At 39.9% G+C, this 23,516-nt stretch overlaps 2 protein-coding genes and 1 long non-coding RNA gene across 4 annotated transcripts; all 3 read left to right on the top strand.

Annotated features, from left to right (window-relative positions):
- Window positions 1–821: 821 nt before the first annotated feature.
- Window positions 822–8,123, top strand: LOC308407767 (calpain-5-like; the record flags this gene model as incomplete). Its single annotated transcript, XM_080899619.1, has 7 exons — window positions 822–856; window positions 5,554–5,707; window positions 5,821–6,014; window positions 6,350–6,427; window positions 6,518–6,941; window positions 7,013–7,135; window positions 7,212–8,123. The coding sequence occupies 7 exons, from the start codon at window positions 822–824 to the stop codon at window positions 7,386–7,388; spliced, it is 1,185 nt and encodes a 394-aa protein (XP_080755745.1). The 3' UTR covers window positions 7,389–8,123.
- A 1,865-nt stretch (window positions 8,124–9,988) lies between these two features.
- On the top strand, window positions 9,989–15,470 carry LOC308389408 (transmembrane protein 272-like). 2 transcript variants are annotated; one of them, XM_080870803.1, is made up of 5 exons: window positions 9,989–10,131; window positions 12,238–12,324; window positions 12,418–12,468; window positions 12,570–12,776; window positions 14,910–15,470. In XM_080870803.1, the coding sequence occupies exons 2-5, from the start codon at window positions 12,261–12,263 to the stop codon at window positions 15,116–15,118; spliced, it is 531 nt and encodes a 176-aa protein (XP_080726929.1). In that variant the 5' UTR covers window positions 9,989–10,131; window positions 12,238–12,260; the 3' UTR covers window positions 15,119–15,470. The 2 variants fall into 2 exon arrangements, with proteins under 2 accessions (XP_080726929.1, XP_080726930.1); XM_080870804.1 differs by having other exon boundaries at window positions 10,031–10,131; window positions 12,213–12,324.
- A 2,951-nt stretch (window positions 15,471–18,421) lies between these two features.
- Window positions 18,422–22,265, top strand: LOC308399790. Its single transcript, XR_013972257.1, has 4 exons — window positions 18,422–19,416; window positions 19,499–19,549; window positions 20,112–20,267; window positions 20,830–22,265. It is a non-coding gene; the product is annotated as an uncharacterized lncRNA (long non-coding RNA).
- The last annotated feature ends 1,251 nt before the right edge of the window (window positions 22,266–23,516 follow it).

Raw genomic sequence — 23,516 nt, 5'->3', positions numbered from 1 at the left:
GGTTAAGGATTAAAGGGTACACCTCTATAACCAACTCTGTTTAATTATTAGTTGTTAATAATCTCTGGCTTGGCTTGCTTCCACAGCGTGTCTTTTTCCTGTCTTTCTTCCCTAACCCCAACCGAAAGATGGGAAACCACTGAATAAGAATCGGTGTTACAAAAAAGACACAGTGGAGACTCATGATTTCATCCAGGAAACACCAAGAACCTTAGAGGCTTGCAAAGCGTATGGCTGGGAAGGCCAGTTTTAGTCATGTATTTATGAGTGGGGGCTCAGTGCAGATAAGAAAACTAATATTTAGGTTTTCAGAAAATAAAAACAGTTGAACAACAGAGAAATCTGTGATAGACTTGAAATCCTCTACAAGGATCCTCCATTCCCCAGTACAGACCAGTCCCTCTTTTACAAGAGACAGCCTCCACAAGGTCTGTCCTGGCAGAGGCCGAGGGTGAGTTAGACGTGGAGTGTAAAATATAAATTTTTTTGTTTTTTAACTTGAAATACATCTCCTCCGTGAATCGCTACCTTATCGTGGTGGAGGGGTTTGTGTGTCCCAGGGATCCCAGGGGCTATGTTGTCCCGGGACTTCTGGTAGGGTCTCACATGGCAAATTGGTCCTGGGTGAGGGACCAGACAAAGAGCGATTCAGAAGACCCCTATGAGAAGACCATCGAGGGAACAGTTCACTCTGCCCAGGATAGGGTTACCGGGGCCCTGCCTCGAACGGTTTGCAGCCGAGTGTGGGAATGAGAATCAGCAATTCCAAATCTGAGGCCATGGTCCTCAGCCAGAAAAGGGTGGAGTGCCCACTCTGGGTCATGGACAAGTTCCTGCCTCAAGTGGAGGAGCTCACGTATCTCGGGGTCTTATTCACGAGTGACGGGAGAGAAAGCGGGAGATCGACAGATGGGTTGGTGCTGCTGCTGCAATGATGCGGATGCTGCACTGGTCTGTTGTGTTGAAGAGATTGCTGAGTGTAAAAGCAAAGCTATCAATTTAGATGGATGGATAGATACATCTTCTCACCTCCCACATATAAACTGAGTTGCTGCCTCCACATGCTGCATTTCAGCAGATTGGGTTAATTAAAGCACTTTTTATTAAAGGACAGGCGTCATGTCAGCTGGTGAAACCTTAGCCCTCAGGGAGGAAGTTGATGATGGACTGCTATATTGGTGGGATTGTGGGTGTGTGTGTACAATTGAACATAGAAAAAGCACAAGCCAACGTAAACAGACAGCTGTACCCATCACAACAGTGGGCTAAGGATAGGTTTTTATAGCGTCCACAGAGAGCTAAGGGTGTAGTAATACACTTGAATTAAACCAGTGAAATGTTAAGTTGAATCAAGGTTGAAAGGATTGTTGTTTAGTGTGGATATTGGTAAATGGCCTGTATTTATATAGCGCTTTTACTAGTCCCTAAGGACCCCAAAGCGCTTTACATATCCAGTCATCCACCCATTCACGCACACATTCACACACTGGTGATGGCAAGCTACATTGTAGCCACAGCCACCCTGGGGCGCACTGACAGAGGCGAGGCTGCCGGACACTGGCGCCACCGGGCCCTCTGACCACCACCAGTAGGCAACGGGTGAAGTGTCTTGCCCAAGGACACAACGACCGAGACTGTCCAAGTCGGGGCTCGAACCGGCAACCTTACGATTACAAGGCGAACTCCCAACTCTTGAGCCACGATCGCCCCATATTAATGGTATTGCGTTCCTAATGCACTACTCAGGTATTTTAAGCGCGTATCAACACAGATGATAGGGTGTCACCTGTCGCTTCACCCTGCTGGCACACACACACACACACACACACACACACACACACACACACACACACACACACACACACACACACCCTAACTTCCCATTTGCTATCAAAACTATCCAGTTTATAATCTCTATGATCTCACCAGAAGCTTGTTACAAACACGATAGCATCATAAAAAAGGTTTATTTCTTGTCTAGAAAAACAGAAATAGGAAAAAACTGATTTCCAAAAGCACAAGGAAAGTATTTCTGGGGAGACAATAACCCGATGGACCAGTTGCAGGAACCCAAAACATGGTAGGTGTGTTTTATCGTGATTCATATAATACTGATGACGGATTTTTAGGCTAATAGTTAGGCTAACACACTTACCTCTCATGTTTTCTTTCCTCACAAAAGCGATCGATCCTCCACTTCTCTCAAGTGTCTCCCAGCACAATTTTGGCATATTTTGGTTCCTGCAACTGGTACATTGGTTATTGTCTCCCCAGAAACACTTCCCTTGTGCTTTTGGAAATCTGTTTTTTCCTATTTCTGTTTTGTTGTTTCCTATTTCAGTTGTCGTTTTTCCTATTTCCATTGTGTTTTGTGTGCTTTTGCAGCATTTTTTTTTTGCTGGTGTTTTCTTTTCTGTTTGGCCACTCAGGGCCACGGTAAATGGTAAATGGTAAATGGCCTGCATTTGTATAGCACTTTTCTAGTCCCTAAGGACCCCAAAGCGCTTCACACTACATTCAGTCATTCACCCATTCACACACACATTCACACCAGAGATGGGCAGTAACACGTTACTTGTAACGCGTTACTGTAATCCGATTACTTTTTTCAAGTAACGAGTACAGTAAGGGATTACTATTGCAAAAACGGTAATTAGATTACCATTACTTTCCCGTAGGAACGCTGCATTACTGCGTTACTAAAACCGTGATTTTTTTGCGAGAATGTCTCATGACAGTGACGTAAGCGAGTGTGACGACAACAGCTGTGTGCAGATCAACAATGGATAATGGAGAGAGTATGAGCGTGCAGCGTTTAAAGCGTGGAAGTACTGACCTTACTTTGAGTTTGATTCCATAAAAAGTGACAAAAACATTAGCGTCCATCATGCGTGGGAAGAAAACTTCTTTTTACAGCGAAAAAAACCCCTAAACTTCTGAGCAAGCACGGAGTGCGCTACGACGTCATGGGAAACTCAGAGAAACTCGCGGATTCTTCCACTGATCGCTGCGGCACACCTGCACCAGGGTAAACCTCCGCCTGCCCCACTCCTGCTTTACAGGTGAAAATAGAGCAACAGGACCTCTAGTCTTTGACTTTATTTATTTTCTGCTGTGTTTTACTGGCATCTATTTGAAAGACTGAGTGTAAACACAAAAAATATTTTATTTTATGTGCTGGAATGTGCAGAAAATAGGTTTAAATGTTAAACTAATTTCTTCCAGTCAGAGAATGTTGCATATAATTAAATTTTTGCTTGATGCATAAAGTTAAAAGATTAAAACTAATAAAAATAGATTTTTCCATTTGATTACATTTTGTATGATGGATTATGCAGAAAAAGTAGAATTGGGCTGAAAGATCTATCGCTTTATCACCTATTCAGGTTGTAAATCGTGTTTTTAAAAAGTAACTAAGTAACTAAGTAATTAATTACTTTTGAAAATAAGTAACCAGTAAAGTAACGGGATTACTTTTTTGGGGAAGTAATCAGTAATTAGTTACTGATTACTTTTTTCAAGTAACTTGACCAACACTGATTCACACACTGTCGATGGCAAGCTACATTGTAGCCACAGGTGCCCTGGGACGCACTGACAGAGGCGAGGCTGCCGGACACAGGCGCCACCGGGCTACGCAGGGGCACGGTAGGGGCAATCACTTTGTGGCAGACCAATGTCATTGTTGCAGACGATCACTTTTTGGCGCAACACCTGGCGCTAGGGGGCAAAACAATCACATGAGGCTGCTGTTTGACTGAGGAAGAATAAAGCAGTCGTGGTAAGCCAATCACACGACCACTTCAAGATCACAAAGCATCAATGTGATATATACTAGTTTTTAAATTGTGTTGATAGGCCACGTAAAACCAGAGTTGATAAACAATATATACACGGTATTTTTTCCTGAATACTTTCATCATGTTTAATGTCTAAGGACAGCATTAGCAAGCACTCTCTGCTTATGACCTTGTGTCAGGCCTGCAGGTATCAGGCTGTGATGTTCTCCTTTATAGTGGACAGAAAATATTTTTTGGAGTGGCACAAATAATTTGTGTGGCATCTTATTTAATAGAGAACACCTGACTGTTATGTAAATAGCTTGAAATGGCTATTAAAAAAAGGTGAAAAGTAAATGGCTGCAAATAACTTTGTTGTTTGCAAAACTTGTGCATAGGATTTTAAAATTTACAATTTATATTTACATTCAAAGTTATGAAATTGTCAGGGCTCTGTGTGCGGGCAGGTGGAGATGTGGATCCAAATGCAGGACTCGGAAACAGAATGCACCTCAAAAAACCTCAGCTTTATTGCTGGACACACTGACATAAGACATAATCTTTCAAAATAAAACAGGAAACAATAAACAAAGACGCAGACTAAGAAACATGGACTTTACACGGGCAGAATTAGACTTAAACCAGAATAAGCTGGAACATACTAAACATCATCATCATCATCATCATAGCCTGACAATAGATCAAGAAAATAACCAAAAATACAAAATCAAACCAAAACATGAGAACTCAAAATGCTGGGTCAGAACTGACCCAGAACCGTGACAGAAATATGATTCATTAAACACGTTCGTGGTTGTTACAGTAAAAGAATATAACTTTTTCTACTCAAAGTTTGGGGTTTTTTTTGTCTGATTTCAGATCAGTTGTGCTGTAGTATGTCAAAATGAAAACATAACTGTAAATTCAGACATGTGAGGCTGTGCTGAAAAGAATGATACCAAACATGGCAAAGTAAATAGTTTTTAAAGGTGAAATGTAGAGGTAAAATTGAAAGTAGTCAAAAACAGCCAATTATACCCTAATTTTTTTTTTTAAAGTAACGCAATTGTTACTTTTCTTAGTAATTAATTACTTTTAGAATTTTGTAACTCAGGTACTAACTCAGTTACTGTTTTGAAGAAGTAATTAGTAACTATAATTAATTACTTTTTCAAAGTAACTTGCCCAACACTGATTATTAGTTAGCTGGGTACCCAGACAGGTTGCCAGGCTTCTGTTTTGTTTCAACTGTGCACCCCTTTGACTGTGTTTGTGGTGATTGTGCCTTTTTTAATGTGATTGTGTAGCATAAACTTTGATTGCTGTGAGGTGTAAAGTCCATCCAGTTTTTGGTGAGTGAAACCTTTGTATTTTGTTTTAGCAAGTATCTCAGTCTGTGTGAGGCACGCATATTATCACTAAATCCTATGTTTAAACATGTAGTCTCAATGCGATTGTGACCTGTGTACAAATAAAAAAAAAAAACAGACAAAGATTTACATAATAAAAGGACGTATCATACATTATACATGCAAATTAAGAAAAATGTGCAAGAGTAATCAGAATCAGAGAAATCAGAGGATGCAGGTTTTTTGCTAGTGTGTTCCATTTATAAGCAGCAAAGTCCAAATGCTGGTTTTGGTATTCGATGGGACTGTTGTTAATTTTATGCAGGCTGCTGAACCTACATCTTGACTGCCACAACCACTACTTATGGCAGTCCTAATATGTAATGTTCGTGAATCAATCACTCAATCCCTCTCTCAACTTTTAGACTTAACGGCTGCTACGAGGCCTTGGAGGGAGGGAACACTGCAGAGGCCCTGATCGACTTCACTGGTGGAGTTTCAGAGCCGCTCAGTCTGGATCGTGAGGCTCTAAGACTTCACAGTGACCAGAGGAGGGTGCTCTTCCAGACTTTAACCAAGGTCCATGAATACAAATCCCTCATCACTTGCTCCATACGGGTAGGGCTTCTGAGTCTTGAACATTTTAAAAACTGTTAAACAGATTGGTTAAAAAGATTTTACACGTTTCTCAGCCTGCAGAGGGGGAGACCGTGGAGTCAGTGCTGGAGTGTGGGCTCGTGCGAGGACACGCCTACGGGATCACGGCAGTGAGGAAGGTGAGGTTGGGGGAGAAGGTACTGAAGAGAGGCGGGACATCCAGACTCTTTATGGTCCGCATGAGGAACCCGTGGGGGACCACAGATTGGACCGGTGCCTGGAGTCAGAGGTGAGAGGTGACTTTGAAGTCTTTGCACTGGCTTCTGCCACATGTTAGACTGCTGAGAGCATCTTGTAGGAGCTCTGGGGGGAAAAGTCTTTGCTGACTTTAACAGTGTCGCTGTGGTTTGCAGCATTTTATAATGCCACTGCTGATATTCTGGAGAGATTCTGACATTTTACAATAGTTTGGGATTTGTTTTACTGGGGTGGAGGGACATCTGCTGTTCACATCATGGAAGTCTGAGAACTGGATCACTAAAGGTTTCTAGAAGCTGAAACACTGCTTTTATTTTTATGTCCTTTCCAAGTGTTCTGCTTTCTGTCCTTGTGTGCCCCCTGCAGGTCAGAGCAGTGGCAGCAACTGAGTCGTGCAGAGAGGGACAAGATGGGGCTCGTTGTTCGTGATGTCGGGGAGTTTTGGTACTTCTGATTTTTATTATTTGAAGAACAAAAAGTCATGTGGGTTAGCTGGTTTCTGCCTCACATTTTATTCTTTTCCTTTTCCCTCAGGATGGATTTCGAGGACTTCTGTCAACACTTTACAGACGTGGTGGTGTGCAGACTGGTGGAGAGGACTCTGCTGTGGCCGAGATCTCGCTGGAGAGAAGTGAGCTGCTACGGGGAGTGGGTTCTACCTCCCCCCACCCATGGAGCACCTCCACCCACTGTGCTCCAGAGTAACCCTACACTGACCCTGAGTAAGAGCAGCAACGGGCCTGGAGGGACCAAGCAGAGTGGGAACAGAAAGGAGGATCGACTCGGTGAGAGTCAACAGGAAGGAAGGAAAAGAGGAAGAAGCAAGCCTGATGTGAACAAAGTGACAGCAGAAAAGGGTGGTGGGAAGGTGAATGGAGTATGGAAGGTGGAGTTGGATAAGAGGAGCCGGTGTGGTGGATGTATCAATCACAGGGACACCTTCCTGCACAATCCACAGGTAAATATACGATTGAAACCAGGGTTTGCATCAGCACATGAATGCTAAAAATGACTTTTCATTCTTATTAGTTCATGTTTGAGGTGCGAGCCAAAGAGGAGGAGGTGCTGATCTGTCTGCAGCAGGAGGACAGGAGGATGTGGAGGAAAAATGGAAAAGGAGAAAACCTGCCTATTGGCTTTGAGGTGTTGAAGGTGAGCCGGGCCACTGAGCAACCTCACACTTTTTGAGTCATAAAAAAATATTTCAGTCCTTCCTCATCATCTGCAGGTGGAGGTGAACCGCTGCAGTCGGGTGCAGTGCGTGGTGGAGCAGGCGGCCAGCTCCATCTACATGGATTCCCGGAGTGTGACACTGAGGGGAACTCTGACTCTGGGACGTTATGTTGTGCTGCCCACCACCTTCCTGCTTCGCCTCTTCTCCCACTCTCGTATCAGACTCAGGTGAAATGCTGGTCAGGAAAGAAGGGTTAGAAATAGCTTTGAACGTTCTGATATTTGTAGATACTGAAAAGGTACGGAGGACCAAAGCTGCCCAAAGGTTTCAAAACCAAAACATTTTTTTACAATTTTATTTTTATATTTTCCACAATTTATGTTTCCAGTGTTTTGAATTCTGCATTTAATTTTTCATTTATCAACGTACTTACTTATTTTTCTGTATTTCATTTTACTTTGCAAAGCTATGTAAAGCGCGTGTTCTCGTCAATATTAACAGGTCTGCAGTTTGTTGCAATCCACTTGGCCATTGTGTCAGTCAATATACGTCAATATATATGTCAGTCTACGTCGGACTTAGACTTGCTGAGTCCCCGATGCTCCGTGGGTGGTTTGTCGCAAGCTGGGTGACGCGTTAGCCAAAGTCCTAGCAGCATCCCCAACTAACGTATGCCTCACGTCAATGTGATATTTTAAGCTGGAAGTGCTTTGGTGAAAAGAAAATAAATTCTTCCACAATGTGCATAATACTTTATGTTGGTCGACTGTTCCGTCTTGTTATTTTTTTAATACTCAGATTTCCCATTGAGAGGGCCAGTGTGGTTAATTGGTTCAGGTGCCCGTCACTACCAGATCTATCTCTGCCTATTGCGTATGTGCGAAGGTAACTCTACTTGGACAAACTGCCCGAAATGCGTTGACAGAAACATTTCAGGGATTTTGAGTCATTCTGCACTCCAGATGCGTTAACTGCTTTAAAAATTTTAATCGCGTTAACCGTGATGTCGGATTAATTTGCGTTAATGCATTCATTTTGACGGCACTAATTAAAATTACTGAAAATTATAAAATGTCTAATCAGAATTAATCAGGTGAATAAATACAAAGTTAAATAATACAGGAAAGGTTTAGGAGGTAACAGAAAACTAAATGTGAGTGACATTTTTTTAAATTAAATAATGAAATACTCATTTTAATATTATTTAGTCTTAAAGTAGATTTATTAATTAGTTTGCATTTTTGTATAGTTTTAATTCTGGTGGTTTGGCCCTTCAATAGGACAGAAAAAAAAACAGTAAAAAAAAAGCTGGAAATTTGACTATAATATTTTTTTCTCACTTAGGATTGTAAATGTTATATAATTTCTTACATATCATTTCTCACACGTCAATAGAAAAAATCTCTTTTTTTATTTTATTATCACTCAGCAGACCTGCCTTAAATCACTGAAATGGTCAGTCAGCTAAGAGCCATAATCTCTTCAGCATGTTCTGTCCTGCCCTGCCATCTCCCTGCAGTTGGGCATGCCTAGGCTGATGCCTGAACATCCTTCACTGGCTTCTTTCATGTATGTGGAGGAGCATCGGTTCTATTCTCTGCCCCCCCAAATGACCGAGCAACTTGCCCTATTCCTAAGGGAAGACCCAAACACCCTTACTATAGTACGCTATAGTACAGGAGGGAGGAGGGAACGCCACAAAACGAAGGTGAGCAGACTTAGACTGACTCTTGTCTCGGGGGGAAGGCCTCAAATGATTTTTATGTAACAATATAACATTTTAAAAATATACATATATCATATATATATACATATACAATACATAATTTTCATAAATAAATGAAACTAGAAGCACTTGTAGTAAAAAGCTAGAATCAGCAGTATGAAATACACACCGTAATTCAATAACAAATCTGACTTAACGACTATTTTTTATCTCCAGTGGTCAGACTGAGCGGTTCGGATTACAGACCGCTGCAGACAGAGAACCAAAAGTTCACAGTTCGCATTCCTTTCTTTTAAATCATTTGATCTTTTTTTAAAAGCATAAACATGTCAAATTAAAATCAAAGCATTAAACAGCACTGCGCTCATTTCTTTATCAATACATATATGAGTGCATGTAATGAAATATCCGGCGACATCACTGGGACCCGTAAGGGTGAATCATTTTTAATAGCATTTCTTCTCATTAGACTCAAATCTGTCTTGTAGTATTACTACACATTACAATGCTTACAAAAACAATGCACATATACGTGTATTGCTGATATTCACAGAGCTCCACTCCTCTGTTTAAATGCAAACAATAAACTTTTGAGAAGAACAAACGGCCCATTCACCTTTTATCTGCTCTCATGTGACAGCATTTGATTATCAGGACAGCTGCTATGTGTGAGCAGCTGCTGTAAGAAGTGAAGGACCTCAAACTGCCACGACCATTGCTTTGAGCAGAAAGATGATTTCACCCTAATGACACCCTTAGTAATTCAGCCTTATTTGCATTTTATGTTACAATCGTTCCTTCTTTCTCAAATATTTAACATCAGTTTAACATATTAGCCTGGAAATTTAAAAAATAAATAAATATTGAAATATATCTCTGAAAACAGTCCAAAGGAATGAAACATTCAGAAACCTTTTTGGAGCCATTTTTTAGGCCGGTGGTATGAAAAGAACAACAGTTTAAAATTGCATTAAGTAATTGTTTTTCAAACTGTTTTATTTAAGTATTGAAGTGTTTACACAGTGTGTTTCACAGTCATTTTGACGCTTATCATTAACAACTCTCATTATTAAACCGGATGTGTGTCAGAGCCTGTCACCTCTCGCCTCTTTCACAATCAGCTGACCGCGTGAGCGAGCGCTTTAGTTTGTACGCGCGCTCCCTAGAGGCGGAGGCTTTGCATCTGACTAGGTGAGGCTGTCAGAGACGCGAGCAGCTGGCAGGAGGTGAACTCGGAGTGAGCACAAGGTAAGAGATTTAAAGGGGAATCTGTCATTCGTTTATTTAAACACAGAAACTCATTTTCCCCTCCCTCTGTCTTTGTGTTGACTTTTTGCTGTTGTTTGAGGGCTCGAGAGACGACACGCGCTTCGTGTCTGTGTCCCACGCAGGCGGAGACGCTTACCGTCTTGCGAGCTTAAAAAATTAAGGCGAGGCTGCAGTTTAACGTTAAACGTGCTGGATAGGGAACATTATAAAGCGTACTGGGGGGGTTGAAAGCAATTGCGTCACTTTTATAGGAACTCCGTAAAGCAACTCGGATGCTGTTAAAAGTTTGTTCAACAGGATCACACATGCTTTACATTTTTCCCTCGTGATTGTGTCTGCGTTCTCTCTTTTGTAATGTGGAACACGAGCTGTTTCCTTTCCTCTGCTCTTCCAGTAATATTGGTCAAACTGGCTTTGTAGTGAATGCAGACACACCTCTCCTTCTTCCCCTTTATCTTCTTCACTGCAGTTCAGTCGATCCAGTTTCCACACAGACTGAATCCACTCCGTGTTCACCGCGTTTAATCACATTTACTGTCTGTGCTCATAATTAAGAGCTGCAACATAAACTGCAAGAAAGTAAATTGAATTTAGGCTAATGTGGCCTGCTTTGCTATTAAAGGACCCTACCACAGATGGGAATTTGTTCGATGAGAGATGGGGTCCAGCTGCAGTATGGGAAATGTAGTATTCATTGTTTTGGACTCTCTCTTCTGAGTCTCTCCTACTTTATAGAAGAGACACACTTGATAGCTGGAAGCATGCCCATGAATTATAAATTGTGTTATCATAGCTACTAATGCACGATGCCATCACCTTTCATTTACAATGAAATGAAAATATGTTTGTGTCTAATTCGATGATTGGAGTTTTGGTCAGTAATTTCATTTTTTGTTTAAAGCTTCTCAATTAATAAAAGTTGCTCTTTTATTTTTTTTAATTTTTTTTTTAGCAATGACACTGAAATATTTGGGAGGTTTCAGTTGACGGTCTATAAATATTACAAGAATGTAAAATTTTGCAAGACTCAGAGGTGTCCATTTAACCCTCTCAAGGCAGGCGTTGCCAATTTGCAACAGTTAAAAACTAACAACCTGATCACCCCACATACATATTTTATGAGTTTTTTTTTTTTTTACTCAGAAGTACCACTGCAGGACTTGGTTGTGCATTAGCAACAAAAAGTTTAATGAGAGGGTTAAGTTTTTTTTGTTGTTTTTTTGTTTTTTAATCAGTTACATCTTATTGAGCGCTCAGAGAGCTTCAGTGTGGAAAATGGCTCCTCCGTGAAATAGAAATATTTCAGACGTGCCATCTCACATAAAGTTAGGGTGATTTACTGTTAACAACAATGTCTCACTAAAAGTTTCATCATTATCTCCCAATGCTAATGCTAGCTGCCGCTCTGCTAGTGAATTTGGTTTTCAGATTTGATATAATTTAATGTCTTAGATATACAGTATGTTGTGACTGACCTGGTGTTTCATCAGATTAGATGTGCTGTGTTGCCATGACAATTTTTTTCTGAGAGTCCTTTCAATTGAGATTGTTTGTGGCTCACCACCGCTGCCACCATTGTGTTTTTGTTCTTCCTCAACACATCAGAGGAACGCTCTCTTTCTTCCTCTAATCCTGGTACCAGTCCTCATGTTCTGGTACCAAACATCTGTTGCAGACTGATTTCGTAGTAGCCTGAAAAATACAGAGTTTGGTATCCAATCCTAGTGTGTGTGCTGCCAGCAAGCTGTTGTACGTAATCACATTGGGGAAAATTAAAAAAGAATAGAAGTGGTGGATGTTCATATGCTAAAATTGGGTCGTTTTAGGCCATTTCTCGATGTTTGATAGCCCGCTTGATGACCTGACAAACCTGTAGGTTAGAGCCCACAGGAGCCTCAGACGAAGGAGGAGCTCACAAAGATACAAATTTCTTGTATTGTAATCAGAAGATTTGTTTTGTTTGCTTCATTGTCACCGCCTTTTCTGGCTGCTCAAAATCGCTTTGCACAACTTCACTTTAACCTTTAAAAGAATCTGAACAATTTTTTTTCTCTCACCAGCTCAGCTCTTTATCTTCCTTTGCAGGTGAAAAAAACTCATTAGGAAAAATGGCGAACAGTAACCTTCTGGGACGCATCCGGAACCATCCTCAACCCCCAGCACCCGCTCTAGGTAAAATCTGGTGGAACACTGGTGTCATAGTTTCACTTCTGTAAATATCATGTGAAGAAAATGAGTTCAGTGTTTGATTTTTTTTTCTTGCAGCGATTTCAAAGGTGATTTTGTGCGGCATGCCCATTGCTCAGATTGCAATTGGTGAGCTCCATACTTACTTGACTGAGTGTTCACAAGTATTAAAGTTTTCCAGGCAGCTCAGATTGTTCTTTTTTTTGAATCATCCTCCTTGTGTCCACCAGGGACAATATACCTTGATGAGTGTCCGCGTGAGCACTTCATCCCCATCTATCTGATAGTGGTGGGAGTCTTTGGCCTGATTCTGTCGTTGCTCTCCTGCTTGCCCTGCGCCAGGGAGCCCGAAGAAGGCACCTCCAACCCTCTGAGCACAATCTGCACAACCTGGAACTCCTTGACATCTGTCTTTCTCTTCTGCTGGTTTATTGCTGGTGAGTTAAAAAGTCAAGGAAGTGACCTGTTTCTGGTTGGCTGCCTGTTAAAATTGTGTAAATACAATCATGGTCATCGGACAAACCACCAGCATAAATTCACACCGAAGAGATTAAACATTAACGGCTCTCAGCACCGCAAACAGAACAGGCAATGTTTACAGTGTGCTTCATGCAGCTTTTATAGCAGAATGTTTCTATTATAGACCACATTAGTTTCAGCTCCATGACTCTCCAAACACCAAACTGAATGTATTAAAAAGCCAGCAAAAAATATATGGTGCTGTGTTAAGTGCTCTGCCTTCATTGTGTCTCTTAGATTTATCATAGCAGACACTGAGTCTTATGTACTCGGGGTGCAGGATTCCCTGTCTAATCATTAAAACTGATATCCCACGCTAGCACTGCGTGAAAGAAGCTAGCCGCTACGAAAACAAGGAGTACAAGCTCGAAAACATGGATGTAAATTAGGACTGTAGTCTTTAGGGTTGAGTGTTGATTGATCAATATGCTCTCTTTTCTCATTGGTCAGAAGATCAATAGCCATTATTCTTGGCAGAGGGAAGAGCAGATCACAATCTGTATATGAATGATGGATGTAGCTTCCAGTTCTTAAAAGTTTAGCGAATGGAGAAGTTTCTTAAACCTGCGACGTGACTGCTGCGACGTGACTGCTGCGACGTGACTGCTGCGACGTGACTGCTGCGACGTGACTGCTGCGACGTGACTGCTGCGACGTGACTGCTGCGACGTGACTGCTGCGACGTGACTGCTGCGACGTGACTGCTGCGACGTGACTACTCTGGTTCTAAAAATACTTAAGGTTGTGCAAAGTCTCTGAGAAAATGCTCCTCAGCTTCCTCATTGTCTCACACTTCCCGATGGCCTTATCGCCCTCAAGTACTGGTATTGCCTGGGTAGGGGCATCCAAACGCCTCACAAGAAGGGATAAAGGAAGTAAATTTAGTAAAGTTATGTTAGAAAATGATGGTGGTGTAAGACTTGGATTAATCCATGTCTGGGAAACTGGGCCTAGTTTTCAGAAGTAATCTGGAAGGTCTAATAAGATCAAGACAAGACATTATTTTAAAAAAGGTTATGAGTTAAGAATGTTAAAGGTGATCACAGTAGATAAACCTTAACTCATTAAAGACTTAAATCTATCCATAGGCTCTCAGTGTTTGCTGCTTTCTGTCAGAGCCAAAAAGTGGAGAAAATGTGTCAGCTGATGTTTTCAATCATCTTTTCAATTGTCTCTTTTGCTAGCTAACATCACCAGCAGTAGCTGACTGTATCTGTCTTAATTGTGGCTTTTGTGGTAGTGCAGTTATTTAGGTCATGCAGTACAGTGCATTTGAGTCATGATAGAGTAGGTGAGGTAAACTTGGTTGTGGATAAAATAGCAAATTTCTTGCTAATTAAATATTCCACAAAATAGCTGTTTATCATCAAACTTCAATCAAATTTTATCAGGCTCGCAGGGGCGCTGGAACCTATCCAAGCTACCATTGGTCGAGAGGCAGGGTGCGTTCTGAACAGATATTCCATTTGTCATAGGGCGTTAACAAACTGCAGGCAGTTAATTGGGAATCTTTCTAATTTTGTTTTAATTTTTTTTTTTTTTTTTTTTTTTTTTTTTTTTTTTTTTTAGCACCCCCAGCATCCTAATGAAAATGCTGGTAATCTGAATTTGATCATGTTTGAAAGTCTGTACTTAGATCAGAGTGAGCCTATAAGTTCTGTTTTGAACAACCAGGATAAAAGTAAGATGGATTAGATGCACATAATCCAGAGAAGGAAAAAACTGGATTACTAAAACCAGATATTTTTGAAGGGTGAGAATGAGAATGTTGTAACATGCAAGGGCCACTAGGTGGCAATATATGGCTGTTTTAATGGATTACTACACACAAACCCCTGAGAGGTACATGTAACATGAATTAAGATAATTAGAATAGTTGTCTAAGCTCAGTGAGGCTTCAAGTGCTGCTTTGCACATCCTGTCAGCTGTCAGGCCTCCAAACACTAAAGTCCAGCTTATGTGCAGAGAGATCAAACAATTATTATTCATTCTTCACTTCATTTGTTTTCTTTTTCTTTTTTTTTTCTTTTTTTTTTTTTCTTTTTTTTTAGGTAATGTATGGATCTACTCTATTTATCAGCCCAACTACACCAAAAACACAACAGATGTGAGCACCTACTGCAACAAGACCCTTTACCTGTTTGCCTTCTGGACCACCACTCTGGTTTACATCCTGATCGGTTTGTTTTTCGTGTGCGGCTTCTTGGTCCTCCTCTGCTTCTGTCTGTGTGGCCGTGCCGATCCCGATGACGACGTGTAACGACGTTCAGAAACGATGACGGTACTGGACGCACACAATGAATATGCTGCTGATGCAGATATGTTTACGAATATGTTGTAAGTGTGTGATTTGACCGCGCATCTTGTGTTGAAAGATGAGCATTTTCTATACCTCTGCAGCAGCTACTGTTTACAGGAATTTTATTCTGAAATCAAGAAGATCATTGGTGTTTAAGAATTTATGCGAGAGCTGATTCCAACAGCAAAATTATTTTTACTTTCCTATTTGTTTCCATGTTTGTCCCAGGAAAACACGTCTATATTATAAATGTGAGGAAGGTTTTTCTCACAAGGATCTCAGCTCGTCATTAAACTCTTTTAGTGACATTACAGATAAATCTCAGCCACTGACATCGTTTACTGCCATCCTATTTGCTGATAAACGCCCAGCATCAGTCAGTGTCAGGATTCAGCTGATACATCTGAATCTGTAGATGTGCTGTTACATGATGAGCCACAAATTTGGGTTATTGCGTGTAAATGATGAAATGGAAAAAGTCACTTTGGTAATGGTATCAATCAGGGAATAAACGAATACCAAACAAAATCCTGTGTAATGTAGTTTTTCATACTTTATAATTCTGTAAAGTGTAGGTTTGTTTTCTGTGGAAACCAACACTTCTCTGTATTTCACTGTTCAAAATGTAATCACATCATTAAAGTCTGTCAGAGGTTTATCGCTGTAAGTTATGGATCATGAATCTTGACATTTGAAATAAAAGACCTGCCGTATTTTGTCATGTCAGAAATAAAAACGAAAGACAAGAGTGGGAAGCTTTGTGTGGCTAATCGATTTTATCTGAAAAGCAGAAATTCTGGACCTACACGCTAAACGGTAGTTATCTGTGCAAAAAAGCATTAGACCCAATCGCACAATGGACAGTAAAGATATTTTTAGTGTATCTGATGTTTAAAATTTGCAATCTGGCACTGTCTCAATATCAAAGCTTATTTATTCAAATATCTGTTTCTGTGCAAGACGACTATGGGTAAGAATTGAAGTATACACCTCTATACACCATTCTGTTTTAAATTATTAGTTATTACTTCTCCTGCTTGGCTCGCTTCCACACCCTGTGTTTGTCCAGTCTTTCTCCCCTTAACCCAGCCGGTCACAGCAGATGGCCCCGCCCCTCCCTGAGCCTGGTTTTGTTGGAGGTTTCTTCCTGTTAAAGGGGAGTTTTTCCTTCCCACTGTCGCCAAAGCACTTGCTCATAGTGGGTCACTTGTTTCCTTTTTGTGCTATTGTTGGGTCTTTACCTCGCAATATAAAGCGCTTGTGATTTGGCGCTACCTAAATAAAATTGAATTGAAAAGGGTTAGTGTCTGTGAATAGTCAACTGCCACTGACAACTGACTAATCTGGACCATTGAAACCACTGAATAAGAGCCTATTATATATCATGATTAAAAAAAATCTAATGAATGATGATAAACTAACCATTTATCTGCCTAGCCAGTTTAGGGAAAGTAATAAAATTAAGTGTTTTACAATTACACTCGTTCAAACCCTTTTAAACAGGTTGGTTCATATACAATGTAGTTCTGTTTGGTATGTAGAATACACCTTTCATTATGGGAAAACCTTTAAATTGCCAATGTTATTGGTGTCACAAAAGAGAAACAGTGGAGACTGATGATTTCACTCAGGAAGCATACAGTGGGGCAAAAAAGTATTTAGTCAGCCACCGATTGTGCAAGTTCCCCCACCTAAAATGATGACAGAGGTCAGTAATTTGCACCAGAGGTACACTTCAACTGTGAGAGACAGAATGTGAAAAAAAAAATCCATGAATCCACATGGTAGGATTTGTAAAGAATTTATTCGTAAATCAGGGTGGAAAATAAGTATTTGGTCACCTCAAACAAGGAAAATCTCTGGCTCTCACAGACCTGTAACGTCTTCTGTAAGAAGCTTTTCTGTCCCCCACTCGTTACCTGTATGAATGGCACCTGTTTGAACTCATCATCTGTATAAAAGACACCTGTCCACAGCCTCAAACAGTCAGACTCCAAACTCCGCCATGGCCAAGACCAAAGAGCTTTCGAAGGACACCAGGAAAAGTCTTGTAGACCTGCACCAGACTGGGAAGAGTGAATCTACAATAGGCAAGCAGCTTGGTGTGAAAAAATCAACTGTGGGAGCAATCATCAGAAAATGGAAGACATACAAGACCACTGATAATCTCCCACGATCTGGGGCTCCACGCAAGATCTCATCCCGTGGGGTCAAAATGATCATGAGAACGGTGAGCAAAGATCCCAGAACCACACGGGGGGACCTGGTGAATGACCTGCAGAGAGCTGGGACCAAAGTAACAAAGGTCACCATCAGTAACACACTACAACGGCAGGGAATCAAATCCCGCAGTGCCAGACGTGTTCCGCTGCTGAAGCCAGTGCATGTCCAGGCCCGTCTGAAGTTTGCCAGAGAGCACATGGATGATACAGCAGAGGATTGGGAGAATGTCATGTGGTCAGATGAAACCAAAGTAGAACTTTTTGGTATAAACTCAACTCGTCGTGTTTGGAGGAAGAAGAATACTGAGTTGCATCCCAAGAACACCATACCTACTGTGAAGCATGGGGGTGGAAACATCATGCTATGGGGCTGTTTTTCTGCCAAGGGGACAGGACGACTGATCCGTGTTAAGGACAGAATGAATGGGGCCATGTATCGTGAGATTTTGAGCCAAAACCTCCTTCCATCAGTGAGAACTTTGAAGATGAAACGAGGCTGGGTCTTCCAACATGACAATGATCCAAAACACACCGCCCAGGCAACAAAGGAGTGGCTCCGTAAGAAGCATTTGAAAGTCCTGGAGTGGCCTAGCCAGTCTCCAGACCTCAACCCCATAGAAAATCTGTGGCGGGAGTTGAAAGTCCGTGTTGCTCGGCGACAGCCCCAAAACATCACTGCTCTCGAGAAGATCTGCATGGAGGAATGGGCCAAAACACCAGCTACTGTGTGTGCAAACCTGGTAAAGACCTATAGTAAACGTTTGACCTCTGTTATTGCCAACAAAGGTTATGTTACAAAGTATTGAGTTGTATTTTTGTTATTGACCAAATACTTATTTTCCACCCTGATTTACGAATAAATTCTTTACAAATCCTACCATGTGGATTCATGGATTTTTTTTTTTCACATTCTGTCTCTCACAGTTGAAGTGTACCTCTGGTGCAAATTACTGACCTCTGTCATCATTTTAGGTGGGGGAACTTGCCCAATCGGTGGCTGACTAAATACTTTTTTGCCCCACTGTAGAGGCTTGCAAAGTGAAGGCTGGGGTGGCAGTTTTAGCAATTTTATTTATGAGTGGGGGCTCAGTGGAGACGAGGAAACTGTTATTTAGGTTTTTTTCTATAAAATAAATCAGAGAAAACTGTGATAGACTAATGAAATATTAGCAGTAATGCATTGTAAACAGATGCCAACTGCAGTTAAACCCCAGAGGAAGCGCTTGCAAGTACGTGGCTTCCTGAGGACATAACTTTCTGTTTCATCACTAATCCTCCAGCATTGTTGTTTTGGTGGCGCAGGCTTCTTCCTTGGTACATCTTCACATCTTTTTTCAGTGCACCTCCAGGTAAACACGTTTCCTTATAAAGAGAATGAAGGTATAACAATTTTTATGCTACTTTTGTACTTGTGAGTACTTTTAATGCCAGTTAAGAATATCTCTACATGCTTATCAGTACATGACACTCAGTCTTGTGTGTCATATCGTCCCACTGATGGATTTGTTGAGTTCTTCATGACGCATCCTGTATTGTACTCTTTTATACTTGCATTTATGTTTAATAGGCAATAACTTCTGTCCATTAATTCTCTTCACCTTATCCAATCCAGAGGGGCTGGAGCCTGCATTAACTAAATGTTACTTTTAAAAAAAGAAAAGAGCAAAAATGTTCAAACAAATTTGTTGTTTGTTTTGTGGTAGACTTCCTGCCAGTACAAATGAGAGGAGCCACTTTATCATTGTCCTTTATGGGAATTTTATTTATTTTTTATTTTTTATTTTTTTATGTTTTTTGTGGCACATTACTAACATTTACATAAACTGAGTGTCTTACACAGCAGAAAGGTAACACCTGATTTTATTTTCTGTGGGGGGGATTAGGTGGTTGCTCATTATGCAAGACTGTATGGATAGTAAACGCTTCTCTTCTCTGGCAGACTGATCTTTTCATTTTCCTGACAAATAAAAACAACTGGACTGTCTGGATCTGTGCTGGTGAAAGTTGGCACAATGGCAAAACAAACAGCATCGTTAGGTAAGAGAGTCCTGTGCAGCACATCTGCAGCTGTTGAGCCGTCTCATTTGTGATGTTAAAAATCTATTCTGTCTCCCTTCAGTTTGCATCTTAGTGCTTTTATTCGTCACAGTCTTTGCTCAAGTGATAGATGGTAAGTGAGAGAAGCAGCACATTCAGACTGAATTTATCTGAATATATATTACCAGTGCATGTAGCATGTTATTTTTATGATATTATTAACAGATTAGTTGCTTCACATACAGAGATAACAGGACCAGACAATAGAAAATGACATGCATAGTTGTAAGAATACCATAGTTTCCCTTTATGCTCCTGCACTTTAACTAATGATGGTGCTGAAGGTGTTTTTGTCCTCTGCAGCCTGAATTCCAAACAAATTAGATACATAACATCTGAGACTACCTCTCAGCATCAGTAAGACACATATTGACACATATTGATTGTTTGCTCCACACTTTTTGTTAGGATCTGATCGCTCAAGAAAGCAGAAGTTGTAAAAGCTTAACAGTTGAATTAAGAAAACTGTGACTCCATGAGCGAGCCCTTCACTGTGTCCCCAACAATACACCACACCAGTGTAGACTAGATCAAATAAAGAGTTCACGAGAAAAGCCAGAGGTTTATAATAAGATAGTCATCAAACAGGTGACGTGCAAGCAGTTCTGGTGATACTTTGTCTTTGTGCCTAAAAGGTGGGGAGTACTTCAAGGACTGTCCAGGAATTCCCTTCATCCCTATTTATCTTTGTGGACCCATCTTTGCCTTCTTTGCATGGTATATGTACGGGTCATGTAACCTGCTTTGTTGGTCCATGACTACCCTCTTCTTCATTTGCTGGTACATTGCTGGTAAGCTTTAAGGGTTTTACTCAATTTCTGACCACAGCAGGCAGCTCTTGCAAAATAACATGACGCCTGCACAGCAGAAAATACCACATTAAGCAAGCAACGAGTATGACAGAGAACGAAATCCAAAAGCAAAACTATACGTATAGTTAATATAGGAATTATTCAAGTAACCAAGTGATAAGTTCAGATCCTAAACCTAAACCTGACCAGTGTACTCTGGGAATGGACATTTTTAACATCAAGGAGACTTTAACTTGGCAAAATAAAGGACTAATTAAGCAAAAATATCATACTAATTCAAGTACTGATGGGATTAAAGGAGGAGCTTAAACCGCTTGTTTCTAGCTGTGGATGAAGTTAGGTGCTGCACCAAAAAAAAACAGATAAGGAAAATAGAAATAATGAAAGCTAAAAACGACTGGATTCATCGCAAAGCTTGTGTTTGTTCTCCTCTCAAGTGCCCGAAGAATAGAAATATATAACACATTCTATTCAACTGTTTCTTTAATTGATATTGCACCAAAATCATTCATTTTCTGAGATCTCTCTCATATTTCTGCAGGTAATGCAGTGATCTACAGCAATTATAAACAACTTCAGATTACAGACTACAGATACTGCAACCAGACACTCTACCTTTTTGCATTTTGGAGCACCACTCTGACCAACGTCTTATTATTTATTTGTTGTTGTTGCTATTGTAAAGAAGAGGCAGATGAGGTTGATGTTCAAGTATAAATACACACAGAAGGTCAAAATCAGTGTGTATGCTGTCTAATGAGTGTTTTTATGGGATATGTGTATTTAAAGCATATCATCAAATGGATAAAACAGCAGCACTGACATTATAATTGAAGTGTAAAATGCAGGATTAAACATGATTGTTTTTGTAAAAATGCTTTTGATATGAACTTGAGCGTTTGATTCATTATTACAAATAATATTTTCAGCACTTGATTACATGTGCACATAAAACAGGTTGGTTGATGCTTTTCTGCCTCACTGAGCCACTGGCAGCTCAGTTATTACGAACTCGAGATTCTCAAAGGTCCAAAACGTATAAAGCTGAAATGCAATGAAATGTGGCAAAAACAAAACACCAGGGAGAATATTTATTTCATAGAATGCTGCAGCTGAAAAAAGTTTATTCTTCAGTGGAATTGTTAGTTAACTCCAGTGCTGTGCAAAAGACCACTTAAAAAAAACCCTAAAACTAACAAAAACTAACAAACAAAAGCAAGAAAAAACAACAACAAGATAATCTGGCTGTTTGGAAGCAAGATATAGATAAATTAGGGGGGTCTCAAGACTTTTTCTTAGTGCTTTATTAACAACAGAAGTATAGGATTATTGCAGAGATAGTACCTGTACTTAGCCTGTTAATAGCAAATATTCAATAAAAGCACCACATATCAATATTAGGCCCAGTTTTCTTCCTTCTATATGTTAATGATTTTATTTACTCCTCTAGTATTTTATATAAAGTAATGTTTGCTAATAATACAAATCTGTTTTGTCTCATGAAAACTAGATAATCTCCAACATATTATACATTTAATAAGTTATTGTTTGCAAAAATTAAAAAAAAATAATAAAAAAAGTAGTTGTATTTAACTCAAACAGAAACTAGAAAAATGTTGACAATGTATGTATGCAGATAAATAGTAGTTTTATCAAGAGGGTAAAATCTGCAATATTTTGGAAGGTTTGATGACTTTGTGACTTCCAAGAGGCAAATTTATGGTTTTATGAAAAAAGTTTCCAAATATGTTGGTTTATTTTTTAAAATTCAGAAATTGTCCTGAATGTGAATCATTGTGATAATTACATGGTGTAATATGTGTCCTGCTCATTTTAGGAGATTGCAGACGTTACAAAAAGAGTTATATTTAGCTGTATCATGGTCCAAGGTAGATCCCCCTAATCCTCTTCTTCATTACAGACTTCTGAAGTTGTTTAAATGTAACATCCTTCATAATGCCCGTGTAATGCATAATGTTGTTTTGGTTTTTTTTTTTTGGGGGGGGGGGTGTTACATGTCACTCTTCAGATGTCACTGGATTCGTGTTATCTTTAAGGTATTCTTAAGATGTTTGAGTGATTTAGGGTAGTATGATGATGTCTTTTGTATGTATTTCATATATAGTCCACATTCACAAATTACTCACAAATCATTATTTCACAAAGAACTGCATCATATTCGTGATCATGTTTGAATTTGTATTGTAGTCGATTTGTGAATAAATTGAACTGACAGTGCTACATTTCCTGTTTGTTCTTTATGTGAAATCGTTTCTTCATCGCTCATGTTTGAATCTTAGTTTCACTTCTTCCAAGTGGAGCAAAAACAGACTACAGTTATATTCGAACTCCACTAGATGCTCCCCTAATGCCTTTACATCCCATGACATTAATGCCTTTGCAAGAATCTGTAATTCAGCAATATTTTCTTACCTGAATTTGTTCATAATCTACAAACAGCTTTACAACTGTCTCTGACCACATGCGCACAATATGATGAAATCCAGTCTGTCTTAAATGTAAACACCTGAGAAGGTTTTTATGTTGTCTGTCAGTGTAACAACAATCATAACATAATAAATATTTTTATTCTGTTTTTTTTTCCCAGTTACTCAGATGTAAAACAAAGTCAGGAAACCCAGAGGGGGTCATCTGATTGTTGGGCTTCTCTCTGTATTATTGTAGCTCTTTGAGGTGACTTTTGTGATTTAGCACTACAGGACAGATGAATAGAAAAATATGCTCTAATACAAAAAATATATATAAACAACAGATATGTGCATTATTTCACAAATGTATACACTTGGACACGCGCTCACACAACAAAAGAAGTCTAGCATTGTCAGGATGTACATAACAAATTTAGACACCTCATCGTTAAATAAACTTAATTTTACTGCATTTAAAACATAAAAACACACATATCCTTGTTTTTGTTCAATCTTATTAAAACTTAAAAACTTTACGTTGAAGTTACATTGTAACTGACTTTCAATCAAGAGAGTGAGTTAGAAAACACTCATAAGAAGTGCAACAAAATTCCCATTATGTCAAAAAGTACAAATGGCACAAACAGCTTGGAAGAAGCATAATTATTAATAATAATTGTCACAGCTGTGTTTACCCTGCACTCCCATAGTGGCTGCTGTCGTAAAAAATCAGCCTGCTAATCAATCAAATCAATCTACTCGCCCCTCGTCCTCTTGGGGGCGCTCTCAGCTCGTGGGC

This window comes from Rhamphochromis sp. 'chilingali', assembly GCF_963969265.1.
Source record: "Rhamphochromis sp. 'chilingali' genome assembly, chromosome: 1".
Lineage (NCBI taxonomy): Eukaryota > Metazoa > Chordata > Actinopteri > Cichliformes > Cichlidae > Rhamphochromis > Rhamphochromis sp. 'chilingali'.
The sequence above is the reverse complement of the archived record's forward strand: the minus strand, read 5'-3'. Positions and strand labels throughout refer to the sequence as shown.

Bases quoted from the DNA above. Each gene is read 5' to 3' on its own strand.
- LOC308389408 (XM_080870803.1), top strand. From the start codon at position 12,261: ATGGCGAACAGTAACCTTCTGGGACGCATCCGGAACCATCCTCAACCC. The intron at 12,325-12,417 runs GTAAAATCTGGT...TTTTTCTTGCAG, and splicing joins ACCCCCAGCACCCGCTCTAG to CGATTTCAAAGGTGATTTTG. The intron at 12,469-12,569 runs GTGAGCTCCATA...TGTGTCCACCAG, and splicing joins CATTGCTCAGATTGCAATTG to GGACAATATACCTTGATGAG.